Source organism: Pseudorca crassidens, chromosome 8 (assembly GCF_039906515.1).
Source record: "Pseudorca crassidens isolate mPseCra1 chromosome 8, mPseCra1.hap1, whole genome shotgun sequence".
NCBI lineage: Eukaryota > Metazoa > Chordata > Mammalia > Artiodactyla > Delphinidae > Pseudorca > Pseudorca crassidens.
The window spans coordinates 92,208,975-92,225,817 of NC_090303.1; the positions used below are offsets into that span (position 1 = coordinate 92,208,975).

The following is a 16,843-nucleotide window of genomic DNA, read 5'->3' on the forward strand; positions in this document are numbered from 1 at the left end:
TATAGATAGCAGCATGGTTCATCTCTGTATACCCTGTAGCGTTCCTTTATTAATGTGTTTATTTCAGCCTCTAACATTAAATGACAAAGAGTTTCCTCAGATGTTTATTGATGCTTAAGTACCTGTTTGTATATGAGAAATGGGTGTTTAGGAAAAAAAAAACCTGAAAGCCAGGGTGGGGGGCTAACGTTTGATGGCTGAATTCCACTCTTACGTGAGGTTTGCTAGGCATGTTTATTAGGAGAGTTACTAAGGTCACTGTCCATAGGTAGTGGTCCAATTCCCAAAAGATCTTTCTGTTTCATGCCTGAAATGCAGGGCCTGGCTGCTCATTGAAGCCAGCTGGGGGAAGAAGATTATTAGCGGGCCGGAGGCAGAGTGGGCAGGAAGCTCGGCATTCAGTGTCTGTATGGTTTCTTACTCGTCATTTTCAGTGCAATGCTTCTTTTTTTTCTTAATTAATTAATTTATTTATTTTTGGTCTTTGTTGCTGCACGCGGGCTTTCTCTAGCCGTGGCGAGCGGGGGCTACTCTTCCTTGCGGTGCACCAGCTTCTCATTTCGGTGGCTTCTCTTGTTGCGGAGCACAGGCTCTAGGCTCGTGGGCTTCAGTAGTTGTGGCACGTGGGCTCAGTAGTTGTGGCTCACGGGCTCTAGAGCGCAGGTTCAGTAGTTGTGGCGCATGGGCTTAGTTGCTCCGCGGCATGTGGGATCTTCCCAGACCAGGGCTCAAACCCGTGTCCCCTGCATTGGCAGGCAGATTCTTAACCACTGTGCCACTGGGGAAGCCCAAGTGCAATATTCTGCCTTCAGCTGAGCCTGATGCTCGTCAGCCCAAAGACTATTTTACCTATTCTAGAAAATTAATTTCCAGCCTTCTTTTGCAGAGGTGGAGGTGGTCCTTATTATCTTGGGGTAGCTACAGATAAAGTAGGAAACGAACGTGAGATTTAATCCTTCTTAAACAGACTCTCAACAGATCATCCTGTTTTTAGTCCCAGTTTCACCTCTTATGCTTCTAATTCTCAGGCTCTTAGGGGTTCTACAGTATATACTGATTTGCTTCTCTGTTTTTCCCACTGCCAGCTTAGATTTCAGCTTTATCCAATTGGCTACGACTAATTCATTTGCTTTTTGTCCATTTGCCTTCCAGCTTCCAAAATGTGATTTCTGTCTTCTCCCCTGTTTTCTTTGTCTTTATGGGTCAGTGCCTTTTTCAAAAAAAAATTCCCTTAACTGTCATTTTACTTTCAGGTGTATCAGGTAGGGACAGAAGAAAACGTATGTTTTCAGCCCTCCATCTTTACCTTGAAGTTGCTTTGTACATGTTTATATTTCTTTTCCAGTATGTGTAAGCTTTCCAAGATTGGGTGCTGTGGTTTTCTTGTGAATACTAACTGTTGTCTTCTGGTACAAATCAGTTCTTTTTATTTTTTACGTTTGGACAGGATTAATGAAAATTATATACACTTGTGTCCTGTCCCCTTTCCATTAAAGTTACAGTCGAATTCAAATAGCAGACTGTGTCTTTTACTTTGTTTTGTGTCTGGAACAGGGATTAGATGGACATTTTACGTTACAGGCCTGCTGATAGACCACCTTTCTTCTTTCCTTCTTGCTACCACAGTGGCAGGTCAGCAGTGGGCAGGCCACCCCATCAGCTGCCAACAGCACGTCCTCTACTCCTTCCAGTCCCACCATTACTAGTGCAGCAGGATATGATGGAAAGGCTTTTGGGTCACCTATGATTGATTTGAGCTCACCCGTGGGAGGTCCCTATAATCTTCCTTCTCTTCCAGATGTAAGTATACATAAAATTTATTCTAAGAATCTGTTTCAAACATTTTAAGTGAACTTGGATCTGGTAAAATGCATGGGTTTGTTGGATTATAGGCTGTGCGTTTGTGTTTAGAAGTTGTTTTTATCCTTTAGAAATATGGTAACAGCAGGAATAATAAAAAGATTAATATTAACACTTGAACATACTACAGAATGTCTTTCAGGGCACTGGAGTTAAAGTGTTTGTAAATGAATGATTATGGTGATGGATTATGGAATCTAAGCTGGGAAGGAAGGGGTGAGGACATGGGGGGAGGTACTGGAAGGCTGAATTGCTGGAATGTGATATATTACAATAGAATAAGGTTAGAGAAGGAGTCTAACATTTAAGACACCAGAAGAGATGGAGACAAGTTTAATAATAGAAATGTACCCTGAGAAAACCATAATTCAAAAAGAGTCATGTATACCACAATGTTCATTGCAGCACTATTTACAATAGCCAGGACATGGAAGCAACCTAAGTGTCCATCGACAGATGAATGGATAAAGAAGATGTGGCCCATATATACAATGGAATATTACTCAGCCATAAAGAGAAATGAAATTGAGTTATTTGTAGTGAGGTGGATGGACCTAGAGTCTGTCATACAGAGTGAAGTAAGTCAGGAAGAGAAAAACAAATACCGTATGCTAACACGTAAATGTGGAATCAAAAAAAGAAATTAGTTTTGAAGGGCAGAACCTAAGGGCAGGACAGGAATAAAGACACAGACGTAGAGAATGGACTTGAGGACACGAGGAGGGGGAAGGGTAAGCTGGGATGATGTGAGAGAGTTGCATGGACATAGATACACTACCAAATGTAAAATAGATAACTAGAGGGAAGCAGCTGCATAGCACAGGGAGATCAGCTTGGTGCTTTGTGACCACCTAGAGGGGTGGGATAGGAAGGGTGGGAGGAAGACGCAAGAGGGAGGAGATAAGGGGATATATGTATATGTATAGCTGATTCACTTTGTTATAAAGCAGAAACTAACACACACTGTAAAGCAATTACACTCCAATAAAGATGTTAAAAAAAAAAAAAAGACTCAATGAACTAATGCAAGTAAAGCCCAGTGCCTGGCACAGGAAAAGCTCCCCTCAAATAAAAATCATAATAATAATAAGAGAAATGATAACATTTACTAACCAGTGCAAAATTACCTCTGATTTCATTTTTATTTAAATTAAACACATTTACCCTCTAAGCTCTTTGTCAGTATGACTTTTTAAAAAATATTTTTCAAAGACAGAAAATATAACATTGAATAAACAAATCTTTATACATAAGTTGATACTTGTTTTACCTTTTCTCATCTTATAAGCTTAAGGTAATCACTCATACAGACATTAAAAACTTTTAAGAAATCTTGTAGGATGTGAAGGAATCTAAAATTTTGTATTATTTAGTTTGTTTTTCAAGTTACTGAGATCAATTAGTATTTCCTAAAAGTTGCATCATTAACCTTACCAGAGTTATTTCATTTTTAAAATAATTGTTTATACTTTAAATGGGTAGAGTACGTGTATTTTTCATGCATAGGCAATCGATAGGGAAACTTTTTTTGTCATTCCTATAATTTTATTTTAGCTTTTAGGATTATTCCACAATGTAAATAACTTTTTTTACATTAAGATCTAACAAATTTAGTCATTCCAGTACTTTTTGCACTCTCTGAAAAGTATTGGCCAAGGTAGTGCCCAAAGAATATTAAACATAAATAACCCTGTGTACTTCCTCCTTCCCCTACTGAAAGAGGACCCACAGAAAGTAAATTTTCCTCTGCAGTCCTCAGATACAGATGACCCTTTGTCCACCAGCTTTCTCAACTGAAATTCCTCATCTGAACCACAGAATAAAGAAACTGATTTGAGTGACTATTTCCTCAGTCCTCCCAAGGATGGTTCATAACTAGTACCATTCTAGATGCAGAGGCGAGAAGTAAATTCATTATATACAGTCTATGCCCTCGGACTGTAGAACTTAATTCTCTTGGAGAATCTTGATTGAGAAAGGCTGGAACTATTAAATTGGATTTTAATCACAAAAACGTTCTTGAGGAATAAATGGTATATTTAAGCATTAAAAATACTTGCATCTAAAGGGGGGTGGGTGAGGGTTGGATTGGGAGTTTGGGATTAGCAGATGCAAACTGGTATATATAGAAATGGATAAGCAACAAAGTTCTGCATAGCACAGAGAACTATATTCAGTATCCTGTGATAAACCATAATGGAAAAGAATATGAAAAACAATATATATATGAATAACTGAATCACTTTTCTGTACAGCAGAAATTAACACAACATTGTAATTCAACTATTCATCAATGAAAAAATTAAAAAAATATTTGCATCTAAAGTATTAAAGTCTTATTCAGTAGAAATTTATCGATATTTTAGCTTAGCAGTCAATTAGGAAAGCAGTCAATTATTTGTATACCTGTTGCATTAAAGCAGGAATCTCTAAGGGATCAATTTTTTCCTACCAAACATTAAGAATGTATTTAAGTGAGGTTAGTGTTCTGAAAATGTGTTATGCGTAGACTTGTCTCATCAATCTAGTGCATACCAGAGCATCGGTTCTCAAAGTGTGGGCCAAGGACATGGGGGTCCGTACAACCTTTTTAGAGGCTCTACAAGGTCCTCTCTGTGTAAGACCAGATTTTCTTCTTATTCTTCAGCCAAAACCACACATCTCAGCAGACTGAGTAAAAGATACAAGTTTCCAGTTGGCTGTTATTAAGCCAGACAATAAAGAAATTTGCAAAATGTGAAACTGTGCTACTCTTCTCACCAAGTTTGCTTTTTTTTTAAATTGGTACCTTTTATTATTTTTAAATAAATTAAGAAACATTATTAGAATTTCTTTTTATAATTTTGTTTTAATTTTTAAGGGTGTAGCACACAATACTCTTTTCTCCTGGCTCATGACTTCTGAAATAGTGTGACTCAGTGTATTTACTAAGGTGAAATATTAAGAAGTGTGAAAGCTTTTTTTCAAGGTTGTTTATGGGGAAAGTATGGATCAGAACTTCTCAAATATGATATTTACATGTTTTATTATCTGATAATAATTAAACTATTAAAGTTTTCTTATAAATTTAAAGTAGCTTTTAACTTGCAAAGTCACAATGCCGTGAAATAATTTCTCATCAGATTGACTGCTCAAGTACTATTATGCTGGACAATATTGTGAGGAAAGATACTAGTACAGATCATGGCCAGCCAAGACCACCCTCAAACAGAACCGTCCAGTCACCGAATTCATCAGTGCCATCTCCAGGCCTTACAGGTAAAGTGGGCTTTTTAAAATTTTTATTAGTGTTTTTTTTTCAGTTTTTATTCTATTTATAATAATTTTTAAAAAAATCACCCTATGCCTCCTCCCTTTTTCTGTTGGATGATTAAAATGGGTCTGTGTTTTGGGTACTCTTTAAAATTAATGTACTTTCGAAGTGGGAAGCAAAAGTTAAACCTCTGTACATTTTCAATTTGAATAGAACTTATGGGCATTATAGTGCTCCCAGGAGGAAATTAGTATTGTACTTTCTCTTTTTGATTATTTGCCTGTAGTATCATCTCTTTTTGCATGGAATTTTCCTAGTATCAAAATTTATCAGTGACAATCACTCTTTTTGGTGTTTTTTTTCGCTATTTAATTGTGTTCAAGAATTTTGGACACAACTACTTATTTCCTTCAAGAGAGAGGCACTCTGACTAATGCTACTCGCGGAGAACCTTGTCAAATTAGATGACTTAGACCAAAATAAGGAAAGAGGAGAATTTCTTATGCCATTCACCAGTCATACAAGCACAATTAAGCAGTTGTCGAATTTTAAAGGAGGTACTTATTTAAAACATAAACAAACTGAAAGGAAATTGTTGACAAAATGTGGTAGAGAAACTGTTTAATTATGTAACAAGTTCATACAGATTAATAAGGAAAGTACACAGTATTGCAAAAGGACATGAGTAGATTATTCCCTAAAGAGGAAATACATTTAGTTAGTAAAACAGGGGAGAGGAAGAAAGATGGGTGGTTCCATCTCACCAGTAGTCATTATAAAATCAAAAAGACATAATTTCTAACTATTGAATAAGCAAAGATTTAAATAGTGAAAATACTCATTGATGAGGATGTGATGGGACAAATGCTCTGATATATAGCTGGTGGGAGTATAACTTGACAAAACATTTCTGGAAACCATTTTGGCACTATTACTAAAGCTAACGTTTATCCAGTACTAACTCAGTGTCAGGCAAGGGACAAAGTATCTTCTATACATTGCTTCAGTGTCTTCTGTTCATTAGCCTCTGTGGGGCTTTCTCTCTTGGACTGCTTTTATACCAGCCCTACCAACTTTTTATTGTCCTCTGTAGCTTTTGCTGGCACTAGTGTCCTCACTAAGCTCCTACCCTGGTTACTCTAACATGGGACATTCGACAGTGTTTGCAGACATTTCTGATTGTCACACCCCTGGATGCTGAGTATGTAGAGGTGCCATGGCATCTAATAACTGTAGGGGCCGAGGGTGCTGCTCAACATCCCTACGATGCACATACAGCCCCCACATCAAAGAATTATCTGTCCCCAAATGTCAGTACTGCTAAGGTTGAACAGCCCTGCCAGTTTAGGGGGACTTTAGACTGTGCTGGGAGTTCAACAGCTACTCTTGTTTTATATAGTTTCATTATGTGTTTCCAGTTTCAATGTAGTACTAAGTGAGAACATTGAGTAGGAATTAAATACAGTTATTAATTCATTTTACGAATGTGTATGATCTCAGGACCTGTTACTATGACAAGTGTACACCCACCAATACGTTCACCTAGTGCCTCCAGCGTTGGGAGCCGAGGAAGGTAAACTGACTTAACTTATTCTCTAGCCTATAAAATCTGTAACTAGATTTCTCTCGCCAGTGTTCAGCATGCTTTGGTACTCAATACATTTTAAGCAATTTCCCTTATTTTTAACTTTTAAGTTAAATGTTTAATAATTATTATATATTATATGTTAATGTAATAAATCAATGGGTTTAGTAGAGTACAATTTTATCTTTAAAGATACAAAAATGTTTATTTGTTGAAAATAAGAAAATACATTTGACTTTAGTATAATAGCAAGGAAAAAACAAAAATGAAGTCTGTGTAACACACTGCACTATATAGGAACATGCACAAATAAAAACTTAGGGAAAACAAATAATAATTTTATACTAAAATTGGTGTTCTGACATTTCTAATAACCAAACATTGATTCTGTTTTACAGTTGTTGAAACTGTATTTTATGTGTTACACACCCACTCATAATGCTTGCATATTTCTCCTAGATAGTGAACTCAATTCTTACTTTCCTAATTGTATGGAAGTAGCATACTCTGAAGGGGAAAAGTTTGCCTTTAATCCTATGAGAACAGAGTAGCTATCTGTAAGTGGCTTTTTTGTTGCACTACATTTTTTAAAATAGCAGAACACCAGTAAATTATGAACCTAGTTAATTATCTTCACACTTTGTGACAGTAAATCGTTAATGTGAGCCTAGACTTCTCTTTGTCACTGACTAGAGAACGAAAGGAAAATCCTAAAAAAAAGATGCTAATTCTAAGGTAGTTCTAAGATCTGGCTGCCCAATTTTAGAGCCTCAGGATGTTGAAGTCAGTTTTAATTCAGGTTTTATTTAAATTTATTTAAATACCTTTCCAGGTATGTAATGTAACCATTTTGATAGGTTAATATGTGGAACATTTTTTCTACATAAGTGAAACTGTTTTGCGTACAGCAGATGCATTTCAGTTATGTATCATTTATTGCTGAGGTAACATAGTTACCATTGCTGTGAAGATACAGCATTACTCCGAAAAGCTATTATTATACCTTGTTTTAAGATACTTACGGTAGCTTTCTTAGATTTTTTCTTTCTTTCTTTCTTTCTTTTTTTCTTACACTTATAGCTCTGGCTCTTCCAGCAAACCAGCAGGAGCTGATTCTACACACAAAGTCCCAGTGGTCATGTTGGAGCCAATCCGAATAAAACAAGAAAACAGTGGACCACCTGAAAATTATGATTTTCCTGTTGTTATAGTGAAACAAGAATCAGATGAAGAATCTAGGGCTCAAAATGTAATTATATTATGATTGCAATACTACTCCTACTTGAGGGATAGGATGAGAGAAACTTTTAAATAGCTCGTAGGAGATAAAAACTATTATATTTAAATCTTTCAGTAGATCAGAACAAAAAGATGGATGGCAAACAGGGAGAAGAGTTTGAAAAGTCAGAGGTTAAATGAGGAGGTTGGGCATTTGAAAGAGAGAACAGAGTAAAACACATGGAAGGTAATTGCCAAAGCAATAATACAAGGAAACTTCCTGTAACTGAAGGGCATGAGCATCTGAATTGAAAGGGCCTACCAAGTACCAGAACAATTAAATGAAAAAAAGACTCAAGTCATATCCTCATCGATTTCAGAATACCAGTATTCTAAACAGGTTCTAAAAGCTTCCAGAGGAAAAAAACACCTTACATAATGGATCAGACATCATAGTGTCACCAAGTCCTCAACACAGACTCTCAAAGCTGGAAGCCAATAGAGAAAATAACAAAATTGTGAGGAAAGGTATTTTGTAGCCAGGATACTGTACCCAGGCAAATTATCAATTATGTGTAAAGATTAAATAAACATTTTTAGACATGCATGCAGATTCTCAAAAACTTAATTCCATGCACTCATTTGAGAAGATATTTGAGAATATGCTTCATCAAAAATGAATTAAACCAGAAAGAGAAAGATATAAGATCCCATTTCTGGGATCTAACACAGAAGAAAGGCAAAGAAAAGGGTAGTTAGTCCCCAATACAACAGCTCCTCCAGTACACCCTGTAGGAGGAGGACAGAAGACTCCATTAGGAATGTATGTAGTGGGAGAAAAATGCTTTGACAGTATTGAAACATTTTATAACCCTGTTGGGGATTGTGAGAATGACTTAGATATCTAGAAAAATAAGCAACTGGATTAAATTTTAAAATATGGTAATTATTGACTCACAGGAAAAACAAAAAGTTAGACAAAAAGGAAGTGTAGTCATAGTACATTCTGTGGTTATGCAATGAACAGTATATAGTCATAATGATTTAAACAAACACCTGAATACAAATTTAAATAAAAACTAGATATAATCAGGATATAACGTGAATATGCATTTGACCAAAAATTGATTTTTCAGGATACTTAACCAGTACAGCAATGATACTGACCAGCTGGAATAGATGCTGGCTATAAACAGTTATACTGGCACCTCCCAACTAAAAAGAAAACAGTGCTTAATAAAACTATGTTCAGAGGATGGTATGAATGGTGTGTGTAAGTATAAGGAGGGTGTGGAGAATCAGGAAGGAAAAATCTGATCTTCCATAGAAGGGAAAATATATACATTTAAAACTGAAGGGCTTCCCTGGTGGCGCAGTGGTTGAGAGTCCGCCTGCCGATGCAGGGGACACGGCTTCGTGCCCTGGTCCGGGAGGATCCCATATGCCACGGAGCAGCTGTGCCCATGAGCCATGGCCGCTGAGCCTGTGCGTCCGGAGCCTGTGCTCCGCAACGGGAGAGGCCACAACAGTGAGAGGCCTACGTACCGCAAAAAAAAAAAAAACTGAAAATATGTTTAAATTTGAAAATCTGAAAAATTATAGTATAAGCATACTGTTTAGAAGTATGGAAGTAAATAGCAGAGGGAAAAGCTAAATAATTTGAAAATAATTGGCTCCAAGGAATGATATTATATACCTGTGCTTTTAACTAAATCTACGTTTATTACTTCAAGATGTTTAAAAATGTTTAAAGGAGATAATAGATTTTGTTATTAATTTGAAATTTTCACCATTCTAGGCTCAAACATAACATTTAGGTTCATTTTAAAGTTATTAATGGCACTTGCAGAGGTGAAATTACTTCTAAGAATTAAAGCAGTATGCCTTTTTATGAATGATAAAAAATCTGTAGTAGGCCTGTTTTGTGTTTAGATATACTTTGAATTAACAGCTCCAGTAAAATGTATTTATAGTTCACATGGTTGACTTCTACAGTACCCACCCACTGCTATAGCCATCAGCAGAGTCAAAGATTTTCCCTGGGTTATCCACACCCTGTTACAGCTGCTGATCTTCTGTTTTGAAGATATTTTTCAGTAGAGGTCCATGTCTTTTTTACCATTAGGGACAGTTAGCAGTAAACGTATTCTGGTCTCATGCAGATTCACAGACTCCTTTGAAATAACCAGGTGCTCATGAGTGGGCAGACTGCAGTCCAGAATTGCAGTAGTGCTAATAAAGAATGGCAGTTTAAGATACCCATATGCATATGTTAACTCTTTCCACTGCAGACCAACTATCCAAGAAGCATACTCACCTCCCTGCTCTTAAATAGCAGTCAGAGCTCTGCATCTGAAGAGTCTGTGTTAAGATCAGATGCCCCTGATAGCACAGGAGATCAACCTGGACTTAACCAGGAAAATTCCTCAAATGGAAAGTCTGAGTGGCTAGATGCCTCACAGAAGTCACCCCTTCACGTTGGAGAGACAAGGAAAGAGGATGACCCCAATGAGGACTGGTGTGCAGTTTGTCAGAACGGAGGGGAACTCCTATGCTGTGAGAAATGTCCCAAAGTATTCCATCTCTCTTGTCATGTGCCCACATTGGCAAATTTTCCAAGGTAAGACGGTACTTGCTTCCCTTCCTTACGTTCTTTCATTATAAATAATAACAGCAATAAACTTTTGATGATCACTGTAACATAAGACCTTTGTAAAAACTTAAACAGAAGTCCACTTGGCATAAATGCATACGCCAAAATTTTCAACACAGGGTTTCCCATACCCTGCCTCCCATTCCCAGTGCTTCTCTCAAAAACCTAGTCTGTTATGAGGAGAAAAAAAAATAACTGGCCCTTTAAATTATTACAAGGGAAGTACCATAAAGTGTTATCCTTATGCACAACACTGCCATAACTTAGTGCATCTTATTTGCCAGCCATTGAGCTGTATTGTTCACAAATACCTTGAGTAAATTCTCAAACCCTATGAGATGATCATGGTCATAGAGAAGAGCCATTGGGTTGATATCTTAGTTCTTCAAAGGCTGTAGGTTTTGTTTGTTTGTTTAAGTGAGCCTTGTCCCCAAGACTTTTTTTTTTTTAAATATTTATTTATGTATTTGGCTGTGCCGGGTCTTAGTTGCAGCATGAGGGATCTTTTAGTTGCGGCATGCGGGCTCTTAATTTCAGGATGCAGGATCTAGTTCCCTGACCAGGGATCGAACCCAGGCCCCCTGCATTGGGAGCATGGAGTCTTAACCACTGGACCACCAGGAAGTCCCTTCCAAGGCTGTACTTTTAAATATTTATAATTTTAGGGCTTCCCTGGTGGCGCAGTGGTTGAGAGTCTGCCTGCCGATGCAGGGGACATGGGTTCGTGCCCCGGTCCGGGAAGATCCCACATGCCGCGGAGCGGCTGGGCCCGTGAGCCATGGCCGCTGAGCCTGTGCGTCCGCAGCCTGTGCTCCGCAACGGGAGAGGCCACAACAGTGAGAGGCCCATGTACCGAAAAAATAAATAAATATAAATAAATAAATATTTATAATTTTAAAGTTATAAGAACAGTACCAAGAGTGCTTATTTTTCTTAAATCATTTGGGGGGAAAGGTCAATTGTGCCTCACATCAGCCATAGATTAATGTGTGTGTTTATTTTTTTATTTTGTGTATATTTCATGCCTCCTTAACTAGGCTAACGTTTACCACTTAGGCCTGTGAACTCTATTTCTGCTTGCAAGCTCACTCAGCATGGTGCCACGTACAAAGCAGATGTGTGCTAAATCCTCAGTGATTAACACTGATGCCAAATAAGTAATTCTGCATAATAGATGGCATGGAGGGAGGTGGGAAAGGGAGGTGGTGAAGAGAGCAATGATGCATTAGGAACTCAGCCAGATACTTTATTCCCCAACAGTGGAGAGTGGATTTGCACTTTCTGCCGAGACTTATCTAAACCAGAGGTTGAATATGATTGTGATGCTCCCATTCACAACTCAGAAAAAAAGAAAACTGAAGGCCTTATCAAACTAACACCAATAGATAAAAGGGTAAGTTTCCAACCTAGACTGTTAAACAGTTGTTTTGGTTAGATGCATTACTATAATGCAGATGTATCTTCATCAAAGAAGTGTATATTCAGTCCAATTTTATACTGCTTTTTTCTTTAGTACTCTTTTTCCACAAAAAAATAACAGTCTTAAATAATGGCAAATTTAGTCTACCTTTAGTCAGTTTCAGGTTTGATTCAGATATGTTTTCTTCCTCAGAATTTGTTAAGAATTGGCACCAAAGAGATGGGTTTTTCTGTTTACTCTTCCTGGAAATAATTACATCCTTTCACCAAATGGCACTAGATTTATACCTCAAAGCTAGCTAATATATTTAACTGTAATTAACATTTAAAGCTACTAAGTCAACACTTCTTTATCACTAAAGAAGCTCCTTTGCTAAATTATTAAGTAGAACAGTCAGTATGAAAGTTGTCGTGCAAGAGAGAGCTGAAACATGCACTGCCACTGCTACACAGTGTTTACTGGGGTAAACTTGTAAGCAGAGAAGTAGCAGAGTACATGATGGAACCATCTGCATTCAGAGAGGGGTCCTTAGGACCCAACACCCCATGGCAGGGGCTCTACCTCTGGATCTCAACATATGGATGTTCTTCTATTAATTTGTGTACTATTAATAATTCAGTACACAAATTGGAGAGGGAAGTGGAAATACATTTTTAAAGAACTTCAGATAGGTTTCTAGTGATACTGCTTTTGTTCCTGTAATTATAACGACTGCTCTCACATATGACATACACCCCAAAATGTCAAACAGTACACTGTAGTAAATGATTGAAATGGACAGCAAAGCTCCAAGTATCAGTATTTTTCTTGTATTCATCTGGTTTTAACTTTTATTCTGATACTTTGAGACCTGTAACGTTGTTGCTAAAAATTAGCCGTGACTTCATTATATTTTCATTTTATTTATTTATTGCTTAGAAGTGTGAACGCCTACTTTTATTTCTTTACTGCCATGAAATGAGCCTGGCTTTTCAAGACCCAGTTCCTCTAACTGTAAGTATGGATGTTATTTTGTGCTTTTTTTGTACAGTGGGATGATTTTTCTGAAACTCGATTTATGACAATCTAGTTTCTGTACCATTTTTCAATAGTAAGTTTCTTACATTAATCCAAATCTTAAAGCTTATTAATACATACTGCATGCTTTAATCTTAAGCACATTTTAAGGTTAACAAACTGGCCCAAAACTTCTTTTCTCATATATTCTTTCTTCTCATCTCATGTATTTTACCTACTATTCCCTGGGATGATTTCTATCAATTGTTTCTCTCTCAGGAATTTTAGGTATATATCCTAAAGCTGTTGGGAAAAAAACTTGCCATTTGAGATAAAGACCTCTCCAAATCTCTGTGCACATTTTGATTTATAGGTCCAAACTTCAAGTAATAAGTAGACTTTAACAGTAGAGGAAGAGGTGTGTGTTTGTGTGTGTTTACCATTGACTTCAAAAAACTTCATATTTAAAATTTGATGTGACTTCAGTGCATAATTTTAGAGTGCTGGAAATGGCCTGCTACTCAAAATGTGTTCTTCTCTGAGGTCTGAAATTCCTTTAAAAAGCTAATAGATTTGTTGAACAGTTCAATAAATTTAGAAAATTTAATGCAACATTAGAAAAGAAAACAAGCTTAGCAAATACATTGAGCTGATAAACAGTGAACTTCTGTCCTGAAAACAAGTTTTGAGAAGTTGAGATAGGAAAAAGGAATACAGTTGACTCTTAGAACAAGGCAGAGGTTAGGGGCACCGACTCTCTGCACAGTTGAAAGTCTGCGTCTAACTTTACAGTCAGCCCTCTGTATCTGCAACTTCAACCAACCACAGATCCTGTAGTAATATAGTATGAATTCAGTGAAGAAAATTCGTGTATAAGTGTACCTGCACAGTTCAAGGATCCACTGTAAATAGTTTTTAGGGGGAAGGGTCCTTTGTACCCAAAAGAGCCAGGGCAAAAATATGCCAGTAAAAACTTTATTCATTTAAAAAGTTAACCTAGAATTTGGCACTTTTTATGATGTTGGCTTATAGTTACATTTGGCATTAATAGCAGCAGCAAAATAGCCCCCTTTTTCTTAATATATATCATCTCATTTAGTCTTCACAAAATCCTATGAGATTGGTAGAATTATTTCTATTTGAAATATGAAGAAACAGGTTCAGTGAAATGACTGAACCCAGTAACTTACCCAGGAGAATGCTAGTGAGTAGCAGAGCTGGGGTTCAAACCCAGATTCAAAGCCCACTTGCTATAACACATGAAGCAAAAGCATGTCAAATCTTACTAGAAGTAATACTTTTTCTAGTGATTGCTTTTTGTTTAATAATGAAGGAGAATAGTAAGAGGGAAAATGTGGTAAGTTTTTTTCATTAAAAATAACTGGTGAAGATTTTTGATAAAAGTGACACTAAACATTTACCAATGTGTGGAAGCATTCAGGCACTTGTAAATTTTGCTGAATAAATTTCCTTATCAGTGACAAAATAGAAGAGAGAAAAGCAATGAGAACAATCTGAATTTTATACTACTACTTATAGGATTTATATAGGACCAGGTAGAATTTATTTATTATAGCATCTCATATCTTTTGAAAGGTGCCAGATTATTACAAAATAATTAAAAATCCAATGGACTTGTCAACCATCAAGAAAAGACTACAAGAAGATTATTCCATGTATACAAAGCCTGAAGATTTTGTAGCTGATTTTAGATTGATCTTTCAAAACTGTGCTGAATTCAATGAGGTGAGAAGAAAAAAAAATAATAGCAATGTGAAAGTAATGTTAAACCAAACACCTTACCGACAAACGAGGAGATCAAGATATCTATCTGTGGTAGCATAAATAACCAAAAGTTCAAGTCTGTCAGGGAATGAAAGAGGTAGTTAGGAAGACTTTATCCACCTGTATATTCAAAGATTTATTATATGGTGACAACTTGAAAACAATTTAGAAAATATTTTTATCTTTACATTTTAACCCAGAAGCACCTTTATTTCTTGAAATATGGCACTTCACCAGAGTTCAGTCTTTGTGATGTTGATATTAAAACATTAAGAATGTGGTTTAGATAGTTCTTAATTAAGAATTTTCTCAAAAACTTTATCATCTGTTAGTTTATCTAAACATCTATCAGACTTATATAGCCTTTTGTTGATAGTTTGTCCTTTGTATTGGCTACTCATTCCAGAGTTCCACGTTTCATTTAATTTGTTCTAAAAATACCTGTTAGATGATTCTCTGATTATGGCATCTCTGTGATATCTCTTTGGTAATCCAGATGAGTCAAAGCCTTTTATTTACTTCTTATCTGATCTTCTCTAGATTTTGTCTAGCCCCAGACTTTTGTTTACTTTATATCAAAGCTATACATAAACATTTTCTCCAAAACAATCCACTGATATTCATAATCTTCAGTTAGAAGGGAACAAAAATGTGAGAAATCCACGACTTTATTGACTATCTAAAAATTTTTTTTAATTCTTATTTTTATTCAACAGCCTGATTCAGAAGTAGCCAATGCTGGTATAAAACTTGAAAGCTATTTTGAAGAACTTCTGAAGAACCTTTATCCAGAAAAACGGTTTCCTAAAGTAGAATTCAGGAATGAATCAGAAGATAATAAATTTAGTGATGACTCAGATGATGACTTTGTACAGCCCCGGAAGAAACGCCTCAAAAGCATAGAGGAACGCCAGTTGCTTAAATAAGCAACACCACTGGCGTGTGCTGGTTTTTAGATTTTTTTTTTTGTTTTCAAAAAACATTTTTGTCAGTAATTTAACATCATTACCAAGAAGAGCTTGTGACCACTTTTAAGTTTTCAATGTTTACTAGACTCTGATTTCCTTAATAACCCATTTCTTTTAACCTTATTAAGAAAGAAAAAGAGGGAGGAAGGAAGGAGAAAGGAAGAAAGAAAGAAGCATCAACAACAAAATAAAAAGACATTCTCCCCACTTATTGGATTTCAAACTGCAGTCTGGAGTGATAGCAACTATAGAAAGGAAATAGACTTTGTTTGAACTCTAAGTTGAAAATTTAATGTGGTTTGGATGTGTGCGTTAATCCATTTTTAGAAAATACCACTAATTAACTATGGACCAACCATGAGTTAGGTGTACTGTACGTAAGAGCAGTACTCCAATGAATATGAGTGGTAATAAGAGTTCTATCCTAGGATGCCCACTGGTGCAACGAAAAAGTAGATTAGATGCTATTAAGAAGGCACCTAATAGTATATCATGTAAGATGGCAATTGTATTAAAGAAAAAGGAAAACAGATGTTTGATTTTTGTTTTTGTTTTTTTCCTGTCTATAGAGGTGTGTTTGGTATAGCAGGTACATTTCTAAACCTACCTTCTTCCACTGAGGAAGTAAGTGTACTCGTTTGGTTTTGCTGTGTGTCTGTGTGTGGTTTGTTGTTTGCTTTTTAACTGTGCAGGTTGATCCTTTTATAACAAGACTCATTGTTTTCAGTATGGCTTTTAGTGGAGCTGTCCAGAATACGCAATACAGCAGTGTGTGCCGTATTTGATGTAAGGATTCTTCAACTTATACCCTATTGGGCATTAAATATAAATTCCCCTGAAAGGGACCAGTTTTTGTGGTTTTCATCTGTCTTCATAAATTGGAATGAAGTGTGTTGTGGAATTTGGGAGCAGGCAACTGGAGGAAATTAGAGTGAAATTTACATTTTTTTCTGAAGCATCTATTTCCCATTCTTCAGAGTCAGAACCTCAAACTGAATCTTTCATCTGACTTAATTCTGGACTTCATGTTCAGTCTCCTGATAGAGATACAAAAGACGGCAAGCATATTCTTAATGGGTCAGACCTAGCTAGTTTACTGACTTTC

The 16,843-nt window shown here is 36.5% G+C and overlaps 1 protein-coding gene across 3 annotated transcripts in view; it reads left to right on the plus strand.

The window, feature by feature from the left end:
- TRIM24 (tripartite motif containing 24) overlaps positions 1–16,270 on the plus strand; it is a 91,504-nt gene extending 75,234 nt beyond the window's left edge. For 2 of the 3 annotated variants that reach the window (XM_067747136.1, XM_067747137.1), the window contains exons 11-19: positions 1,627–1,800; positions 4,983–5,118; positions 6,614–6,686; positions 7,779–7,947; positions 10,208–10,536; positions 11,830–11,962; positions 12,908–12,982; positions 14,582–14,731; positions 15,487–16,270. In XM_067747136.1, the coding sequence (XP_067603237.1) occupies positions 1,627–1,800; positions 4,983–5,118; positions 6,614–6,686; positions 7,779–7,947; positions 10,208–10,536; positions 11,830–11,962; positions 12,908–12,982; positions 14,582–14,731; positions 15,487–15,696 (1,449 nt within the window). In that variant the 3' untranslated portion in view covers positions 15,697–16,270. The remainder of the gene's footprint in view (positions 1–1,626; positions 1,801–4,982; positions 5,119–6,613; positions 6,687–7,778; positions 7,948–10,207; positions 10,537–11,829; positions 11,963–12,907; positions 12,983–14,581; positions 14,732–15,486) is intronic. The other variant, XM_067747138.1, reaches the window with a different exon arrangement.
- The last annotated feature ends 573 nt before the right edge of the window (positions 16,271–16,843 follow it).